The sequence below is a fragment of the Setaria viridis genome, chromosome 9, assembly GCF_005286985.2.
Source record: "Setaria viridis chromosome 9, Setaria_viridis_v4.0, whole genome shotgun sequence".
NCBI lineage: Eukaryota > Viridiplantae > Streptophyta > Magnoliopsida > Poales > Poaceae > Setaria > Setaria viridis.
The window spans coordinates 55,723,648-55,740,843 of NC_048271.2; the positions used below are offsets into that span (position 1 = coordinate 55,723,648).

The window sequence follows — 17,196 nt, forward strand, 5'->3', positions numbered from 1 at the left end:
CAGTTGGGTTGATGATTGTCATTCCTATCGTTCCTATCTATGGTGCTGGTGGGCGCAAGTAGTATTAGGCAATTAAATAATCTCGGTGATACTTTTCTTGTTGGTAGATTTGTTTTTTTTTTTGAGTTAGTGTTGATGATTCACCCATTCAGGGACTGTTTTTTATCAAACTGATCTGATGGTGTAAATGGATGCGTGTTAGTGCAATGGCCTTCGTGCTAATTGTTCAGTATATTGTTTGTTTAGAAGGAAAAACATCCCAAACAGTTAATACAAGCAATTGTTTTTTTACCGGATTTTGTATTTCAATTTGAGACTGAAATTTGATACAGAACATGACGCATTGATAATTTGGCAAAGCAACAGATCCAATGCAATGAAGATTGCTGAAATTTCCTCACATTTTTAGGAGTCAAATTGAATTCATAAAAAGTCATACAACGCATAAAATTTGTCCAATTTAGAGAATTTTCATTCAAATTTGCCTCATGGTTTTGAGCTGAACCCAACTATTACCCTTGATCTATCTTTCGTACAAGTTTGCCAAATTCTAAAATTGTTTAAAGTATCCAAATAGAATTAAAAAGGAGAGAAAGAATATTGCATATTTGTGCATTTTCCATATGAACAGAGTGACAAGTAAGCATTGATTTTCTCTCTAGCTTTTCCCCTCTACATGCATTATCCTTTGACAAGGCCTCCTCCCTTGGCAGATAGTAGGCAGTAGCAGTGCAGGTTACTGTGCCGCTTGCTGTACAGACCATAGGTGAAGAGTCTAGAACAACATATTTTTTTTTAAATTGTGATCGAGGAGGCTGGTGTTTTACCATCCGTTTTCAATCAGACGGTGATTTTTTTTTTTGGCGTGGCTCAATGACTGATCGCTGCGACCAGGTAAAGATGACCGGACATATATGCGTGTCAACGTCAGTATACAATAACGTAAAGGCAGAAGCTACTATGCTGTGAACATGCCTATGGCCATGCATGCATATACTGAGATCCTACATAACGGATGAAGTGGTAACTGTAGTTTTAATCTATCCATTCAATCATCAGTTGTGGGGATTTAAAATTTTTATTTACAACTGTACAATTATCCTTTTCACCAATATATATAGTTAGTGTATAGTAACGTAATACAGTAAGCTGCAAGATTAGGAAACAAACAAGAGATCTAAAATGAATTCTAATTTGCATGAGGTAAAAAAAAAAGTATCCAAGAAACTACCAGTGTCACTGGAGGTTGATGATCTATAGCTAGCTAGCGTGACGTGCATGTGAGCGGCGGAGGAATGCTGGGGGTGCCTCGATGTTAGTGCCAGATTTGGCAGCCTTACAAAATTAGTTGCGGGTCAGTGCCGGATCCGTATAAACGGTTGCAGGTGCAGGCCGAGTGAAGTGAGGTCACTACTGCCTCACTGGTGTGGGGTTTTTTTAATGGGAGGGATGGCTAGCTCAGGCTCAGCTGTGGGATCGGTGCTCGCTAACCGTCCCCGACGCACTTTCTTTCTTTTGGAATCCAGCGATGCGGCAGATCATCATCAGATGTTTGCAGTTGCAGCACAGCGAGGAGGCCAGCTACAGTATTAGTGGAGTCAACCACTTACGTATCTTTTAACGAGTAGTAGTATCTAGACGTACGTAGTGCTGTAGAAAAAAATGTATCCAGTGGACCAACTATATTATCAGCTATATTTATTAAACTTAATGACATAGGTTAACATGTTCCAAAGATTTAAGCATAATGAGAGGGAATTTGCTCGCCTACTAGGAATGTGTACTTTTCACTGTCATCTGCATGCACGCATAGCCGAGTGACGAGAAGAAAAAAACAGAGAGGCACTGCGCATGCATATGCATGCGTTCCCATCTATCGCTAGCTGCTGAATCCGATGCCATTTTTTTTGTTTCAGCAATCAGCAACTATCAGCATAGCACGGTAGGCGTGGTGTGGTGATCTACCGGCCGAGCCCGATCCTAGAGTAAAGACCTGACCTGACCTGACCAGCGCGACGTGAGCTAGTAGTCAGCTAGAGATGCTCATGCTCCGGTCCGACCAAATCCAGCCTCTGCTTTTGATGAGCTCTGCCTAGCTGCCCCTACGTAGTACGTACTCTCTCTCGTTCTCGTGCAAGATGGAGATGGGACGCGTGCAGCAGCGATCAGTGTTAAAACCCACACATGCTCTTCTTTCTGCACGCGTACGGTGGTAACTCCACGCTTCACAAGCCTTACTGTACTGTAACCATGCAGCTAGTATTGCCGCTATGACCTCTGATGATCAGAGTACTCCACTGAATTCTCAAGGAAATTCTTCACTTCCACTAGAGGACCGACTGGACTGTACAGGTGGTTTCTTCCTTGCGTTTCAAACACGTCTTGAATTGAATTCCACTAGCTTGTATAGCTGGGGCCCTGGGGGTACCGTCTTGCGTACGTACGTGCAGCTTCACACGTCACCATACGCTACCACTATTGAACAAGTTTCTAGTACGAAACGCCGGCCAAAAGAAGTGAATCACGCAAGTCAAGGATTTCTGCTTCTGCACCAGTACGCCGTTCCGTTCCGTTCTTCACCCATGAAGTGAAACTAACCCCCAGCTGCACTGCAAAAACATTGAATTCGATTCCGGAAAATCGATCGGTCGATGCATCCATGGAAATTTCGTACGGTTGTCGCGACGCATCATGAGAGGGAGGAGGTGTGCCACATGGATCCAATTTGTCTTGAATGCCTTGTGTCGGGTTGCCATTTTAATTTTGTGGGCGTCCATGATGGATGGCTTGATTAGGTGGCCAGGGAATAAAGAGACTAGAGGCAAACGCAGGTGCCGCGATGCGAGGCCTAGTAGCTCTCTGCTCTCTACACGGGCTAGCTAGGAGTGCCCGCACGTACGAGGCCGAGGTCACACGTGCTCCTGTCGTGACTCGCGTCGCAGGCCTCGCCGGATCGATCGGTTTCCTGACCTAGGTACAAATCAATAAACCCCCAAAACTGTCAACAAAAAAGTTTTACAAATGTTGTTTCGGGCACTCCAGCAGACAGCCCCATAATCACACCAGAGGCGCATTGGCCTAAGCTAGTCGTGTTCAAAGTATAATTGCACTTGCCTGGTTTACATGTCACCAATCACCATTATAGCCGTGCTAAGCAAACGCTAGCTTTACTGCCCTTCTCTGCTCAGAAAGCTACAGGACAACTGTTCCATTAACGCTAACTGCTGTACGTTCACTGGGGGTCTTCTCAGAATTAAGGGCATGGCAACAGTTACTGAAGCTAAATCTTTCCAGGTAAATTAATTTGCCTTCCTACATGGAATATATCCAAGTATTGCTATCATTCAGTTTCGTTTCATCAAAAGAAAGAAAAGGATTCAGTGGATCCTAGGTACCGTCTCGTTTAATGCCATGCGGTTCAGTGAAAACGATGCCCTTTGATTGCAAGGGCAGAATATGGCAAAAATCGAAGTGTCCCATCTGCCAGGTTGTTTCCTTCAATTAATTGCTACAAATAGTTGCTCGAATAATCAATTGTTCCTCCAACTTTGGCCCAAATATGCTACGTATTAAGGGGCGAAATTAAAAAAAAGCAATACAAAGGTAAATTTGCTGAAAAACGGGAAATGGAAAAGAAATAGTAACAGTAAATTAAAGCATCGAGCAAAGGCATAGACAGAAAGGCATCTCGCATGGCTAAGGCGACAAACTGGTAAAGGAAAAGGCCATCGAGAGAAAAGGTGATGCCAAAGTGATGGGGTCACAGACAGCGCAAATGATAAGGCGAAGGAGGCGAAGCAGCGCGTCTTGCTCTTGATTCGGCAGCGTGTAAAATTGTACGAACCTGGGCGAGCTAGTGGGTCTGGATTAACACGGTGCCCGGGTCGCAACGACATCATGATGCATGCATGAGCTGGTTCATCCCATTTTCATCTCCTTTGGGATTGGAGTTGGAGTGCGGTCATCCCACCTCTCTACTTCCACAGCAGCGCCGCCAACAAGCGTTGAAACGCTTGCCTTTGTGCACGCTGTTGCGTGGCTTGCAAGGCTGCACATACGGCTGAATGATATGTATTCCTGCCCCAAAAGTACAAAAAAAAAAAAGATGTCTCTACCCATTATTACCACAGCTTGTTACGTACCAAGAAATACAGAAAATACTGTAGTAGAACTAGAAGGTAGTGGACTATAATTTACGTTAGTAGAATAGTAGATTATGGTTGAAAGTTTCTGTAGAATTGAAACATATGATGCAATGAAGACCGATAATGCATTTTATAATGGAGCACAAAGAGAGAGGGAGACTGTACCAAGCAGAATGAATGCAAGGGCGCCCATGCTGTAGATAAGCCGTGGCGATCATTCACTTCGGAATAAAACGCCTCAGAGGGGTCCATTTCGGTGCTCGTCGACAGTACAGTACAGCCTAACAAGTGAACCATTATTATTATGGTCCCATGATGCTGGATGGAGCGCTGAATCATAAGCGCCGATCTGGACATATCTTTCTTTTCTTGTCCTGTTTCAGCGAGGAAGTAAACATGTACAGTCTTGCAAGGAAAGCTTTGTCCATCATGGACCACTAGAGCAGAGATTACCGCACCAGTAAATATCTCTGGTCTGACTAAAAGGAATCAATAGATGGAACTAAAAAGTAGTAGAAAGATTGATAGGAGGGGTGAATCTTAAGGAAACTGATCTGTCAATTTGCAATTCCATTGAAGCCTGCCTAATTTAACGACAACCATTAGCATTAATCTCTTTTCCACCTTTACAAAGTGTTAGGTGCACACTATTAACAGCATGACCTGCTGTTCCTATTAAGTGATGTTAGGAGTTAGGACCAATTGTTGACAGGGATACTTAAGCAACAGCTATGAATGTTGCTGGTCAATGTATTTGAAATCCGTTTACTTTTACATGTTTGATAAACCTAATGATATAAATGTAAAAACAGAATTACTGCCATGCAAGCATTCTGAGTAATGCTCTATATCTTCCCGAATTCCCCTTTAATATACCCTTTTTTTTCCCGAAGACCCCTTTAATATACCTAATACTCTTTCGGTCTTTCCTATGGATTTATAGGAATCGGCATGCAGTTCAAGTAACAGTAGTGTTTCCCATACAAGTGGACCTTACAAACGCTGAGGTCCTGATAATCTAATCCAGTCCAATAGGACCTTGCTATATTATTTTCCATACAGAATATGCCAGATCCCACCCATTTAAATTGGCCTCAGTTAAAAGATAGAAGCAAAGTTTCTTACAAAAATATGTGCACACCCATCATTTTCTTCGACAAGGAGGATTTGAAATGTTTCACATGTAACCGTTGGTCTCTACCATTATTTATATGGACAAGTTCACTCTACACCTGCAACAAATCAATGATAAATGTTGTTCAGGTTTTGTTAAGAATACAACTGAAAAAGAAACATCCTGCAGAAAGCCGACACCATCTTAGGAGCACAGCTTAGTGGTCTAAACTGAAATAGGTAAAGTTTCTGTGTACACTGAAGTAAATTAAATATGCTCCTAGCTCACCAAACAAGTAATATAATACCACATCTTAACAAAGAAATGCCCACCCTGTGTCCTCCCAATATTCTATGAAGATACCTAAGATGCATGAAACTTGATCTCTCAAGTCTACCAATAGGCTGGTGCCCAGAGTTATTCACAACATTTAGAGCCTTCCAAAGTGATAAGAGTTTGTCCTCTTCCAGGCCACAATAATTACCCAATCATGCTGTGACCACCTATTCCCTGTTTCTCCTAAGGCCAAAGTGCAAAGGATTTCTCCAATACGCATAGATCCTTTTGTAAAATGTAAATGAACCTCCATCCTTTACAGCCCACCTAATAGTACTATTATGATACTATAGTAGAGAATACAGATGACCAGTCCATAACATGGCTAAAAGTTTATCTCACCTTAATAATGGTACCAAATTATTATACTTTAGTTGCCATGAATCCTCAGCCAGCTTTTTCTGATGTACACCCAGTTAAAAGTAGTGCACAATACTCACTGAATATGTATGCAACTAATTTCCCCCCCTACAATCATAAGCATGGAAGCCCTTAACTGTAAATCAGCTAGGTTTAATATGAAAGAGACACTCAAGCGCCTGCTGTATGCCTACTTGGTAGCATTTCTCTAAATTTTGTAAATGAAAAGGAAGAAAGGCATCACTGTAGCCCCACTGTTATCTTTGCCAATGGAATAACATAAAAGGATAAAGAGATAAAGTGGAAGTGGGGATATTAAGTTGGTGGTTGTTATTCCCTTGCCAGAGGAGTCCAGCCAAGATTGAGAGCTATACAGAAATACACACTAAGTAACATGGACAGACATTGCTCCCATCCCATGTTACCCCCATCCAACTGCTGTTCCCCACTTGTGTGGTTGTGCCCTTCTTTTGCACATGGCCTCATAACTAACCCCTTCTCCTTTTCTCTTCCTCCCATAGTTAACATTGAAACTGCAATTAAACAGATTGCTTGGAAGTGCAACCACCACAAACCAGTAAATAATTTTATTATGTATGCACTAATTGATTAATTTCTCTATGAACTGAAACTGAAACTAGTACAGGATATGAAACAATTCCAAGAAGATTAACTTCAGTGTAAACTTCAGGGAATCCGCAAGGAACAGCATATCTCACATCTTTACTCAGAACAACATGTTAGCTGATGGGTGATGGAAATGCAAGATATTCTATACCGGTGGGAGTTCCCATTCTTATGAAAGTGACAAGATTTATCACTTCACTTTGATGCCCATCTGTACCATCCTTCGTTGTCAGGCAAACTTTGAGAAGTTGTCATCATGTTACCCATAAGGATGTGACAGAAGTATTGGGCAAGTGGGCCAGGTGTTCAATTAGATAATTACAAAAGTAGATTATAAGACCAAAAATGGGTCACATGCCACAGTTATAACAGAGAAAAGGATCCCAGGGTGATAAAAATATGGCAACACTATTGTACACAGTAAGAGGATGTGAGAACTTTGATTCTGTGAAATTGCTGGCCACATAAGTGGAATAGCCTTTGATATGTCATTTCTTATATGAAAACCCAGCCTTCTTGTAGCTTTGATAAAAAATGCAAATCATGTTAAAGAAAAGTAGTACCGGATCAAATGTATTGGCCCAGAACGGAGAGATCTCACTAAATTTTGTCTGATGGATGATGGACTGATATGTCCATGTTTCCCATGTAAGCCCAAGTAGCTTTTCGTTCAGCAGATGCCCATCTAAGAATCTTCACCCAAAACAAACTTTGGAAAATAAAATTATCTAAATATGACTTGGTTCTGAAAATACAAGTAGGAAAAACTCAAGACATGATAGGTATGTATCCATAGATCTCGACAAGACTCAGTGCAAGCTGAGCCTGGAATGCTTTCTCAAGTGTACCGCGTTTGTTTGACACTCCAAACCAAGTTGGCAATCCTCAAAAGAAATGCCAACTTGACATTCCAAGCAATTAGGGAATTTGAGGAACGAGTATCAAAACTTATATGGGAAAATCAAACAAACCCGTTCCACATTTTGCAGAGCCCAGGTAACAAGAATTTCAAGGAGGTGAGTGAATTGTTGCTCCCCTAGCTCAAGACATGCCAATATATTGGCTCAAGCAGTAGAGATTCTAATGTCATCCAATAAGAAAACTATATATGGTTGTGACTATGTGCCAGCTCCAAGAGAGATACTAAGATCCTGAACATAAAATTTGGGTAAACTAAAAGTAGTAGCGATGCTGTATGTATTGACCAAGAAAAGGAGATAGTGACAAAAAGCAAACTCTAGATACATACATCCAATAAGAAAACTATATATGGTTGTGACTATGTGCCAGCTCCAAGAGAGATACTAAGATCCTGAACATAAAATTTGGGTAAACTAAAAGTAGTAGCGATGCTGTATGTATTGACCAAGAAAAGGAGATAGTGACAAAAAGCAAACTCTAGATACATAAAACTTCAAGTTTAAATACCCATTTCACTTTACCAACCCCAGGGAAACTCCAAATAATGTACTGGCAATAGGCATATTTTTCATTTCTTATCAGAAATAAATCTGGAGTAAATATTTGGAGAAAAAATCAATGAAAGTTGTGCTCTCTTAACTCTTAAATCCAAACATGTACTGTAAAACTTAACCGCTGCCATTATTCTATAGGGTCTCAATTTTGAGCTTGATGGAAACCTCATAAAGCATTCTGAAGAGGTTAGCTTTAGAGAGCTTGCTCACTTTCAAGTTCAGATTCAGATTCAGATTCCAGATTGCAAACAAACAAATCGTGCATTAGCAATAAGTCAATAACATACAGCTGAATAGCAAGTGAATCAGAGTCAAGGTTTCAAGCAAAGCTTCACTCAATATATGATGCTAGAGCTGCATGTTTTTGTTCATTCCTTTAACTGAAGGGCACATCAAACTTGTGGATGTCAATCGGTACTGCTAAAATTAACACAGCTCAAATTTGAGGAAAACCACCCAAAAAACATCAGTTAATTTTTGTGAGGCATCAACCTTTGCGTTGCTATGATCATAGTGGTCTGGCTAGCATCAAGAAGGGTTTATGGTGGTTGCAACTTAGGCAATTGGCATCAAGCGGTCATGATAGAATCTTAGTGGTGAGCAGTCACTGAAACTGTCAAGAGGGGCCAAATAAGGGCTTAATCTGAAAGAATATGTAATGTAAGTGACACAGTAATGAAGGTTTGTCAGAAATAAGGATGACATCCTAAATACAAACAGTTTTCACTCAAAATCAGTACGTAAACAATGATGTGCCGAGTAGCTATGCATAAGCAGCTCTCCATTCATTTTAGCAGCGTAAGCATTGAGTGAAAATAAATCAAAACAGTGAACATTGTACAAGCCAGCCAAGACAATGTAGGTAGCATAGTGGCATTAACCGACACATAGAACGGAAAGGAGATTATTGATGTCAATGAGTATATGAAACTGCATTACTGTGGCGAGGTCGCATTGAAGCTACTATGCTGTTGCAAGACCGGAATTAAATTGCTAATGCACGTCGGAAGTATAGTGGACGACTTGGAACATACATGATCCATTACGGTCGGGAATAATAACGCACGTATTGTAACATAATGCAGCGATACAAGAACAATTTAGACGATCCCAATCAAAACTGTGGTAATTTAAACATTTAATGGGGGAGAATATACCAAAGCACAGATCCGCACGCAATAGGAACGTCGTACTGAATTGCGGGGGAGGAAGAAAAATAATTCTAAATTTGCTCACCTGAAGAATCGGATCAGGGATGACCATGATCCCCGGCCTTCATCGACGGCGGTGGTCCCTTGCTCACCTCTGTGCCTCCTCCGACCGGAGAGGAAGCATTCCAATCTGCTCCAGTGGAAAGGGCCAGTGAGGATGAGAAGGGGATCAGTGGATCACGGCCTCGCGTCTTTGGCGCACCCCGCTGCGGTTGGCGCGAGGCGCGAGCAGCCGCAGAGCGCCTAAACCCTAACCTCACCGCCTCCAATGGAGATCAATCGCCTCGCTCCCTCTCCCACAACTCGCTACGCTTCCAGCAGAACGGAGCTTGCCGTTACAACGAAGTCCTGGCAATGGCTGGCTGCCTTCGCGTGCCGGGATGGGGCGTGGGCTGGGCTGGGCTGGTGAGGGGACATGTGTCATGCATGCATGTCGTTTCGGACAGACTAGGCCTTTATCTCTGTTGGGCCAATTTCCCTTGTAAAAAAAGAAGGAAGAGATCTTTCTAATGGGCCGCAACATGATTGGTTCCAAATTCCAATTCGTTCTTATACTACACACGTCCATCCATTCCATATAAAAAAGAACATTAGTATATTTTTTTTTGATCATGAAGAACATTATTAGTATATTTTTTGTTGAACGGAATAAGGAGAACTTGTCTCAAGGAAGAAGATAAAATAAAATCTTTGTTTCTAATATTCAGCACCACTTTAACTCATCATCATCTAAAAAAAGCACCAGTTTAGCCGACAAACAATCATGGCCACAACAAGTCATCCCGGTATGAAATCTAAACCAACATTCTTCTAGTACTATCCAATGCACCAAACGTTGGCAATCATTAGCCATTCGGTTATTAAATCCGGTGATGATCCGAGTAACGAATCCTGCCTAGGTAGGGTCTCCTTCCCTCGTTTGATTGGAAACCGACGCCATTTTAGAATTGACAGAATTGCTTCAATTCGTTCTTCTTCAAAGAAAAGAATTGAAAAGGGAGCGTTGTGTTAAGATGTCCTCTTCCGGCATGGGGCCCGACGAGTTTGTACTAATGGGCGGACCACGACTGGGAGTAGAATCCTCCTCTGATCTGACTTTTATTTTGTACACCTCCGATGGCGACGCACGGCCCGAAACCTAGCTATAGCATCCATCCATCCATCACCTTCTGACTTGTTATTTGCTTCCGCCTTTTCCTTTTGTTTTCCTTTTCTTTTCTTTTGGTGTGAGAGATGGAGAAAGAGGGTCGGTTCTGGTTATTGTGATTGTGCGCTTCGTCCCTTTCGTTATCGGCGATTAATTAGTTAGAGCGGCCTCTCGCTGATTGCATTATTTTTTTTAATCGACACCCTCCTAATGCTAGCAAAGATACCGCTAAACTTGCTACTAGTTGCGAATCTAGCCTTTTCAAAGTCCATAAATACCTCAAGGTGGTTACCAGTACCTAACAAAGCTCTGCAAAACGCCAACGCTCTAGCATCGCCGCTGAATTCAGATGATATGTGTCATCCGCTGAAAATTCAGGTCAGGTCACTGTATGTGATGAGTATGCGGCATCCTCTCCGGCGCTACCCCAGTACGATCGAACGGGACGAAGGAGAATCAGATGCACGGTTGGTGGATGCAGGCCCGATCGAAACGAGACATGGATCAGGACATTGCTTGGACGCAGCTACCACTCTGCTGCCTGCAGTGCTGCTCGCAGATGGTCCAAGATATATAGTGAGGCATCGTCAGCTAGCTCGTCGATCGCCTCACAACGCGCAAGCCCCTGCTGCTTCTTGCTCAAACAAGATGGGCCCTCGGCGCGAGGCAGCGACCAACCAGCGTCAGAGAGGAAACCATGGCGCCAAACACTTCCAAATAGTAACCTGAGGAATCTTCTTTTCAGTGCTCATGCAGGCAGCAACCTGCTTATTCTATCATCACAAGATCGAAAGGGCCACACTACATTAAAATTAATCAGAGGCTCCGATATGATCTCGTCCCTTGGTGGTGTTCGTCAGGTATCCCAGGACGAATGCCTTTTCTTGTACGCCGTCATGTCCTAGCCCGCACCGATACCAAACCAAGCCGACACCTTGGCTAAGGGGGTGTTTGGCTACACCGTCCTAAATTTTAAGTACCTGTCACATCGGATGTTTGGATACTAATTAGAAGTATTAAATATAGTCTAATTACAAAACTAATTGCACAGATCGAGTCTAATTCGTGAGATGAATTTATTAAGCCTAATTAGTCCATGATTTGACAATATGGTGCTACAGTAACCATTTGCTAATGATGGATTAATTATGCTTAATAGATTTGTCTCGCGAATTAGTATAGGGGTTCTGCAATTAGTTTTATAATTAGCTCATGTTTAGTCCTTCTAATTAACATCTGAACATCCGATGTGACACTTCTAAAATTTAGTATCTCGTATCCAAACACCCCCTAAGGCTCAAGGATTGAGCGCGGAGGGCACCACGTCGCGGCCCGTGGGAGTGTGACTGACTAAACAAACGGCCCCGGGTAGCGTTAGGTACTTGATTGACTCTGCACTCTCTCTGTACTACTGACCACGACCACTCCTGTGACCATGAGTTTTCAGGCTGTAAACCCATGCTCGTTCTCGATCGGGTTATGTTGAGGTATTGCGTTAGGTGCAGTAGTATATAGGATCAGTCCTTGTGAGAAAAAGGTCCTTCCATCCCCCCACCTAAAAAAGCAATACCTCAAGATCTATGCATACAAAGCCTGCAGTGCAGGTCATCTAAAATGGACACAGTAGTGTTATGTACTATGGGATAGCTTGGATGGTTAGCCAAAATGGTTGTACCCTTTTGCCTACTACTCCCTCCATCCTAAATTACTATTCGTTTTGGCTTTTCTAGATACATCAGTTTTGTTATGTATAAGTATATATCTATGTGCATATCAATCAAAAGGTATGTATCTAAATTACTATTCGTTTTGACATTTTCTAGATACATCACTTTTGTTCTGTATCTAGACATAAGTATATATCTAGGTGCATATTAAAAGTTATGTATCTGGAAAAGCTAAAACGAATAGTAATTGGAACGAAGGGAGTAAGGATCAAATTAACCTTGAGCTTCACCTCTTGTTATATCTCATTAACGCCTATGCTCGTAGAAGTGAGCGTGAATGCACGCATACAATCATTTGTATCTGTACTAGGTCTGAGAGTGAGAAAAAATGTAGCATTATACTCTTCACAATATACTTGTATACTAATCAACTCGTGCCCATCAGTAGCCTAGATGTGCTTTTGCGCGATTAGAGCATGCCAAAGGTCTAACTGTTTTTTAATTCCTGAGAACAAACTAAAAATCGCCTTTTTACACTGGCCGGCCATTTGGTTTTCTACCTGTTCCATTTCACCTTCACCTTTTCACGTAGCGTTCCAAGCTACGTAGTATATAAACACCAGCCTTCAGCACCACACGCGGCTCCAAGTCCAAACCCGCAACGCTCCACAAACAGGTACGATTACGAGAGGCGGAGACGATATGCTGCTGCAAAGGCGCGGCCTCCTCTGCTGCGGGTGCGGGGGCAGCGCCGCCGCCGTGGCCGCCGGTGGCCGAGGAGGCTTCGGGGACACTGCTGATCGGCCCGGCACAAAGGACCCAGCCGGCGATGTCAAGATGATGGCTGCCCCCGCCGCCGCGAGGCAACTGTCGTGGGCGCAGGTGGAGGCCATGACGGGAGGCTTCACGTCGGCAGTCGTCGGTGAGGGCGGCTTCAGCACCGTCTACCTGGCGCGCCTCGCCGGCTCCCTCGCCGCCGTCAAGGTCCAACGCAGCAGCGAGCGCCTCCACCGCGCGTTCCGGCAGGAGCTCGACGCCCTCCTCCGCGTGCGCCACCCGCACATCGTCCGCCTCCTCGCCTTCTGCGACCAGCGAGGTACAAATATCTGAACGAGCCTCGATCGAGTTCTTTAATTTGGCCCTGAGTCTCCTGACAGAGAAAATCTCTGATCGTCGACGCGTACGTGCAGACGAAGGCGTGCTGGTGCTGGAGTTCGCGCCGAACGGGAACCTGCACGACCAGCTCCACGGCGGCGGCGGCGGCAAGGGCGCCGTGCCGATGCCGTGGGCGCGGCGGGTGTCGGTCGCGCTGCAGGTGGCCCGCGCCCTCGAGTACCTCCACGACCGGTGCGAGCCGCAGGTAGTGCACGGCGACGTCAAGGCCTCCAACGTCCTGCTCGACGCCGCCATGGGCGCCAGGCTCTGCGACTTCGGGTCGGCGCGCGCCGGGTTCTCGGCGGCCGTAGCCGGCGCGAGCCCGCGTCCGCGGCCCTCGGCCTCGGCGCGCGCCGTGCTGGGCTCCCCCGGCTACGTGGACCCGCACTACCTCCGCTCCGGCGTCGTCACCAAGAAGAGCGACGTCTACAGCTTCGGCGTGCTGCTGCTGGAGCTGCTCACCGGCGTCCAGGCGTTCTGCGACGGCCGGCTCCTCACGGCGGCCGTCGCGCCGAGGATCAGCGCGGCATGCGACGCTGGCGAGCTCGTGGACCAGAGGCTGGGGTGCCGGTACGACGCCGACGAGGCTGCGGCCATGGTGGCTCTGGCGGCCGCGTGCGTCGGGGAGAACCCGAGCCTCCGGCCGTCGATGGCCGACGTGGTCCGTGCCCTGGAGCGGAACGGCCGAGCCTCGATCGCCACCGTCGGGAGAAGATCAGACGGCGGCGGGAAGCTATAGATCGTGTGATAGCTAGCCGTGGCGCGACACGGACGCGTGGTGGTGCATGGCGTGGCATGGTCATGCTGTGTGGGGAATCGGATGCTTAGGTGGCGACCATTGTGTCCGTAGGATGCGATTGCCCACCCTATTGGGTTGGTGAGGAGCAGGCGCTGGTGCTGAAGCCTACCAAGAGAACAGACATCTGGTTTGTCTGGACAGGGACTTCAGTGGATGGAGGAGAGAGCTTTGGGATTGGGATTGTTCTTTCTCTGTGATCTTTGTTTCGGTGATGAGTATGTAGAGGGCAGTTTTTTAGCTATAGGTCGGCCATTAACACACACAAAAAAAAATTCCAAGTGCATTCAGCAGCTGAGGATGGGCGAAGAGGATGCAATTTATTCTCAATCCAAGTGTGTATATAGTGCAAGTACATTCGTCTTTCATGCATGTCCGGTTGTGTAGTCTTGCTGTGCCTTCCGGCTAGCGCCTGCAATCATCACGAAAATTGTATAGATTGTGTACAAATCTGTTGAGTGGACGAGAGCTTGTTTATTGTCCTGTCACAAAAATTGTTCGTCCCCCACACATGCATAAAAGAAGCATCGCAATGGCAATGTTCTACCTAACAGTTTTGTCACGCAGCAAGCAGGCCCAGTGGCCGAATGTACACCTTTTTTCTAAGGAAAAAGAAATAAACGAGAACACACTCTTTCCAGAAGCAAACACATAGTCAAATGATGAGATCAGATAAATTCAGACACGAACATCATACGCCGCCTACAGCTGCCAATCCAACGAACTCATCGGCGGCGGGCGTGACCCAAACGCCGACGACGCCGAGCGCGCGCGGCGGCGGTGGGGCGCGCGTCCCGGTCGTCGTGATAGCACAGCCAAACCACCGTACCGGCCATGGCACACCGATCCTCCATGGCTCCATCATGATGGTTCGATGAAATGGGAATGCTTGTTTCGTAGCGCTTGCAGTCCGCGCCGCACCATCCCGTGACGTTGCTGCTTGGCAACAAGTTGCATGATGCATGCGTGTTCATCGATCAGTTCCGGTGCGCCTGCCCTGTTGGAGGTCGTGATCGACGACGACGACGACGACTACCACTAGAAAACTCGGAGGTGTCGGCCAGTGGCTAGATACACCTCAACCACCGTCGATGGAATGCAAGCCTAAATTAAATTGTCTGCTGCTTGCTTTTACTTTGATGGAAGCAGGAGCACACAATGTGCAACATCATTTTGTTAGGCTTTGTATTGCCAACTACTAATAGCTGGCTCTATTTTGCTAGGCTTTTATTTAATTTAACCACCTTTTTTTAAAAAAAAAACCACCTAGCGATGGAGGGTTGCATTATATTGCTTTACGTAGTGTCTGCAATCGCCGCCTTACTTATTCGTTCTCCCTTTATCTCTTTTTCTCTGGGGTGATCAGTGCCGCTCTGACCATGCTTCTAACAAATACTATATCGAAATGGTTTATGATTAGGAGTTCATTTTACTTTTTCGAATTACCAATAGGAGATGTGTCAGACTAACATAACAAGAGGAAAAGCTAGCTTCCAAGTTGTATTACACTGTGTGGTGGAACAAATTAAAAGGGTCGTCGTGTCACGATGTCAGCGAGCATTAGGCTTCAGCCAGCCAGGGACGGTGGTGATGCAGATACGAAGAATACGCGGTGCACATGCCGTGGATTTCATCGCCTGATCGCCAAGGACGTGCACCGCAAACCTGTGCAGCAGTGGCGTCCACGCCCACGACGCAGCAGCCTAGGCAGACGCACGGACATATAATGCAATGCAGGCGATCCCGTGATCAGCCGTGAGACACGGCACATGCGCGACACACAATTGACGTGCAAAGACGCGTCATGCTCATGGTATGGTACGGTACCAGAACGAGGACATCAACTACTCCTTTCCTCCGTTCTAAATTATAGATCGTTTTGACTTTTTTGATACATACCGTAAAAGTTTGAAGTTTGTATGGACATGACTAATTTACGGGCGACCGGATGGAGCCTTCCGTCCAGTCGATCTCCACAGCCTGTCTGACATGCCCACGATGCATCTCCTCCTCCCATGTTTATTTTTGAAATCATTAGAAAAAAGTATATAAACTTATGCACACAAAAATTGTACAAATTTTTTTACAAAACTATTTGCATGCAAAAGTTTATGATCTAACTTTGTAGAAAAAATTTGTGAAAAAAAAGAAACAAAACTGTAGGAAAAAATTTGGACAAAAGGTTTTGAAGGAAATTTAGGAAGGATATGATGAAAAAATTGAAACAAAAGTTTGTGAGCAAAATTTTGTCACAAAGCTTCATGGAAAAATCTAGAAACAAAAATTAGAGAAAAATTTTCAAAAAAAGGAAAAAAACAAATTGGCCAAGCACCGGCGACAGCGGCGGGCGAGCTCGCCTCGGGCCCGCACCAGCGCTCCCGGCAGCAGGGGAGGTGTAACACCCAGTGTTAATGACAACTTAAGTATGACATTAAGAAGCTAATGGTGAAATTTGGATTAGAAGAAGAAGGTAAATTGAGCCAAAAATTGAATTTGAGCCGAATTCGACAAAAATTGAATTTGAGCCGAATTCGACAAAAATTGCAATTTGGAGTTTCAAATTTGGATAAATTTGGCAAAGATGTGAAATCAAGTCTTGAGAGTATTTAGAACTCAAAGGAATGAATCTTGAAGTCTAATTCAAGTCATAAACCTCTCAGAAATACAATCGAAGATGGAATCGATGAAGTTACTATGCATCGTCCGAAAACGCGCAAATCTGAAATTAATATTGAGTACACAACTTTGGAGCCAATTTCTGGAGAATTGTTCTTGTAAGTGAGCAGATGTTTTTGGACATTAGTGAAATATGGACTATGGAGAAGGTAAATGAAATGTTGTTGGCCAGAGAAAGTGGAAGGTTCAAATTTAAAATGAAGCTCAAAGTAGGCAAGATACACGAATTTCAGCCTTCTCGTCGAAATAATCCTAAGTCTGAAAAACAGCATTGACTAGCAATGTTTGGAGTAAATTTCAGAAAAATCCAGTGTAAAAGTTATATAGGTTATGGTGCAAAATGGAATCTTTGTTAATTGTAGAACAAGGATAGGCAAGGTTCAAGCTGTATGGGAGGAGTTTGAGCAATTTAAATTGGGCTCAAAGAGGTATAAATGGCCCTGCACCATACCTGACGAAACTGAACTGAAATTATTCAGTTACAGAT

At 44.5% G+C, this 17,196-nt stretch overlaps 1 protein-coding gene and 1 long non-coding RNA gene across 2 annotated transcripts; one reads left to right on the forward strand and one right to left on the reverse strand.

Annotated features, from left to right (window-relative positions):
- Positions 1–3,457: 3,457 nt before the first annotated feature.
- On the reverse strand, positions 3,458–9,632 carry LOC117836064 (uncharacterized). Its single transcript, XR_011897249.1, has 3 exons — positions 9,294–9,632; positions 4,311–5,377; positions 3,458–4,077 (listed from the first exon to the last, which is right to left on the reverse strand). It is a non-coding gene; the product is annotated as an uncharacterized lncRNA (long non-coding RNA).
- Positions 9,633–12,728: 3,096 nt separating this feature from the next.
- Positions 12,729–14,516, forward strand: LOC117836640 (salt tolerance receptor-like cytoplasmic kinase 1). The gene is made up of 2 exons (XM_034716106.2): positions 12,729–13,178; positions 13,273–14,516. The coding sequence occupies exons 1-2, from the start codon at positions 12,785–12,787 to the stop codon at positions 13,974–13,976; spliced, it is 1,098 nt and encodes a 365-aa protein (XP_034571997.1). The 5' UTR covers positions 12,729–12,784; the 3' UTR covers positions 13,977–14,516.
- Positions 14,517–17,196: the final 2,680 nt, after the last annotated feature.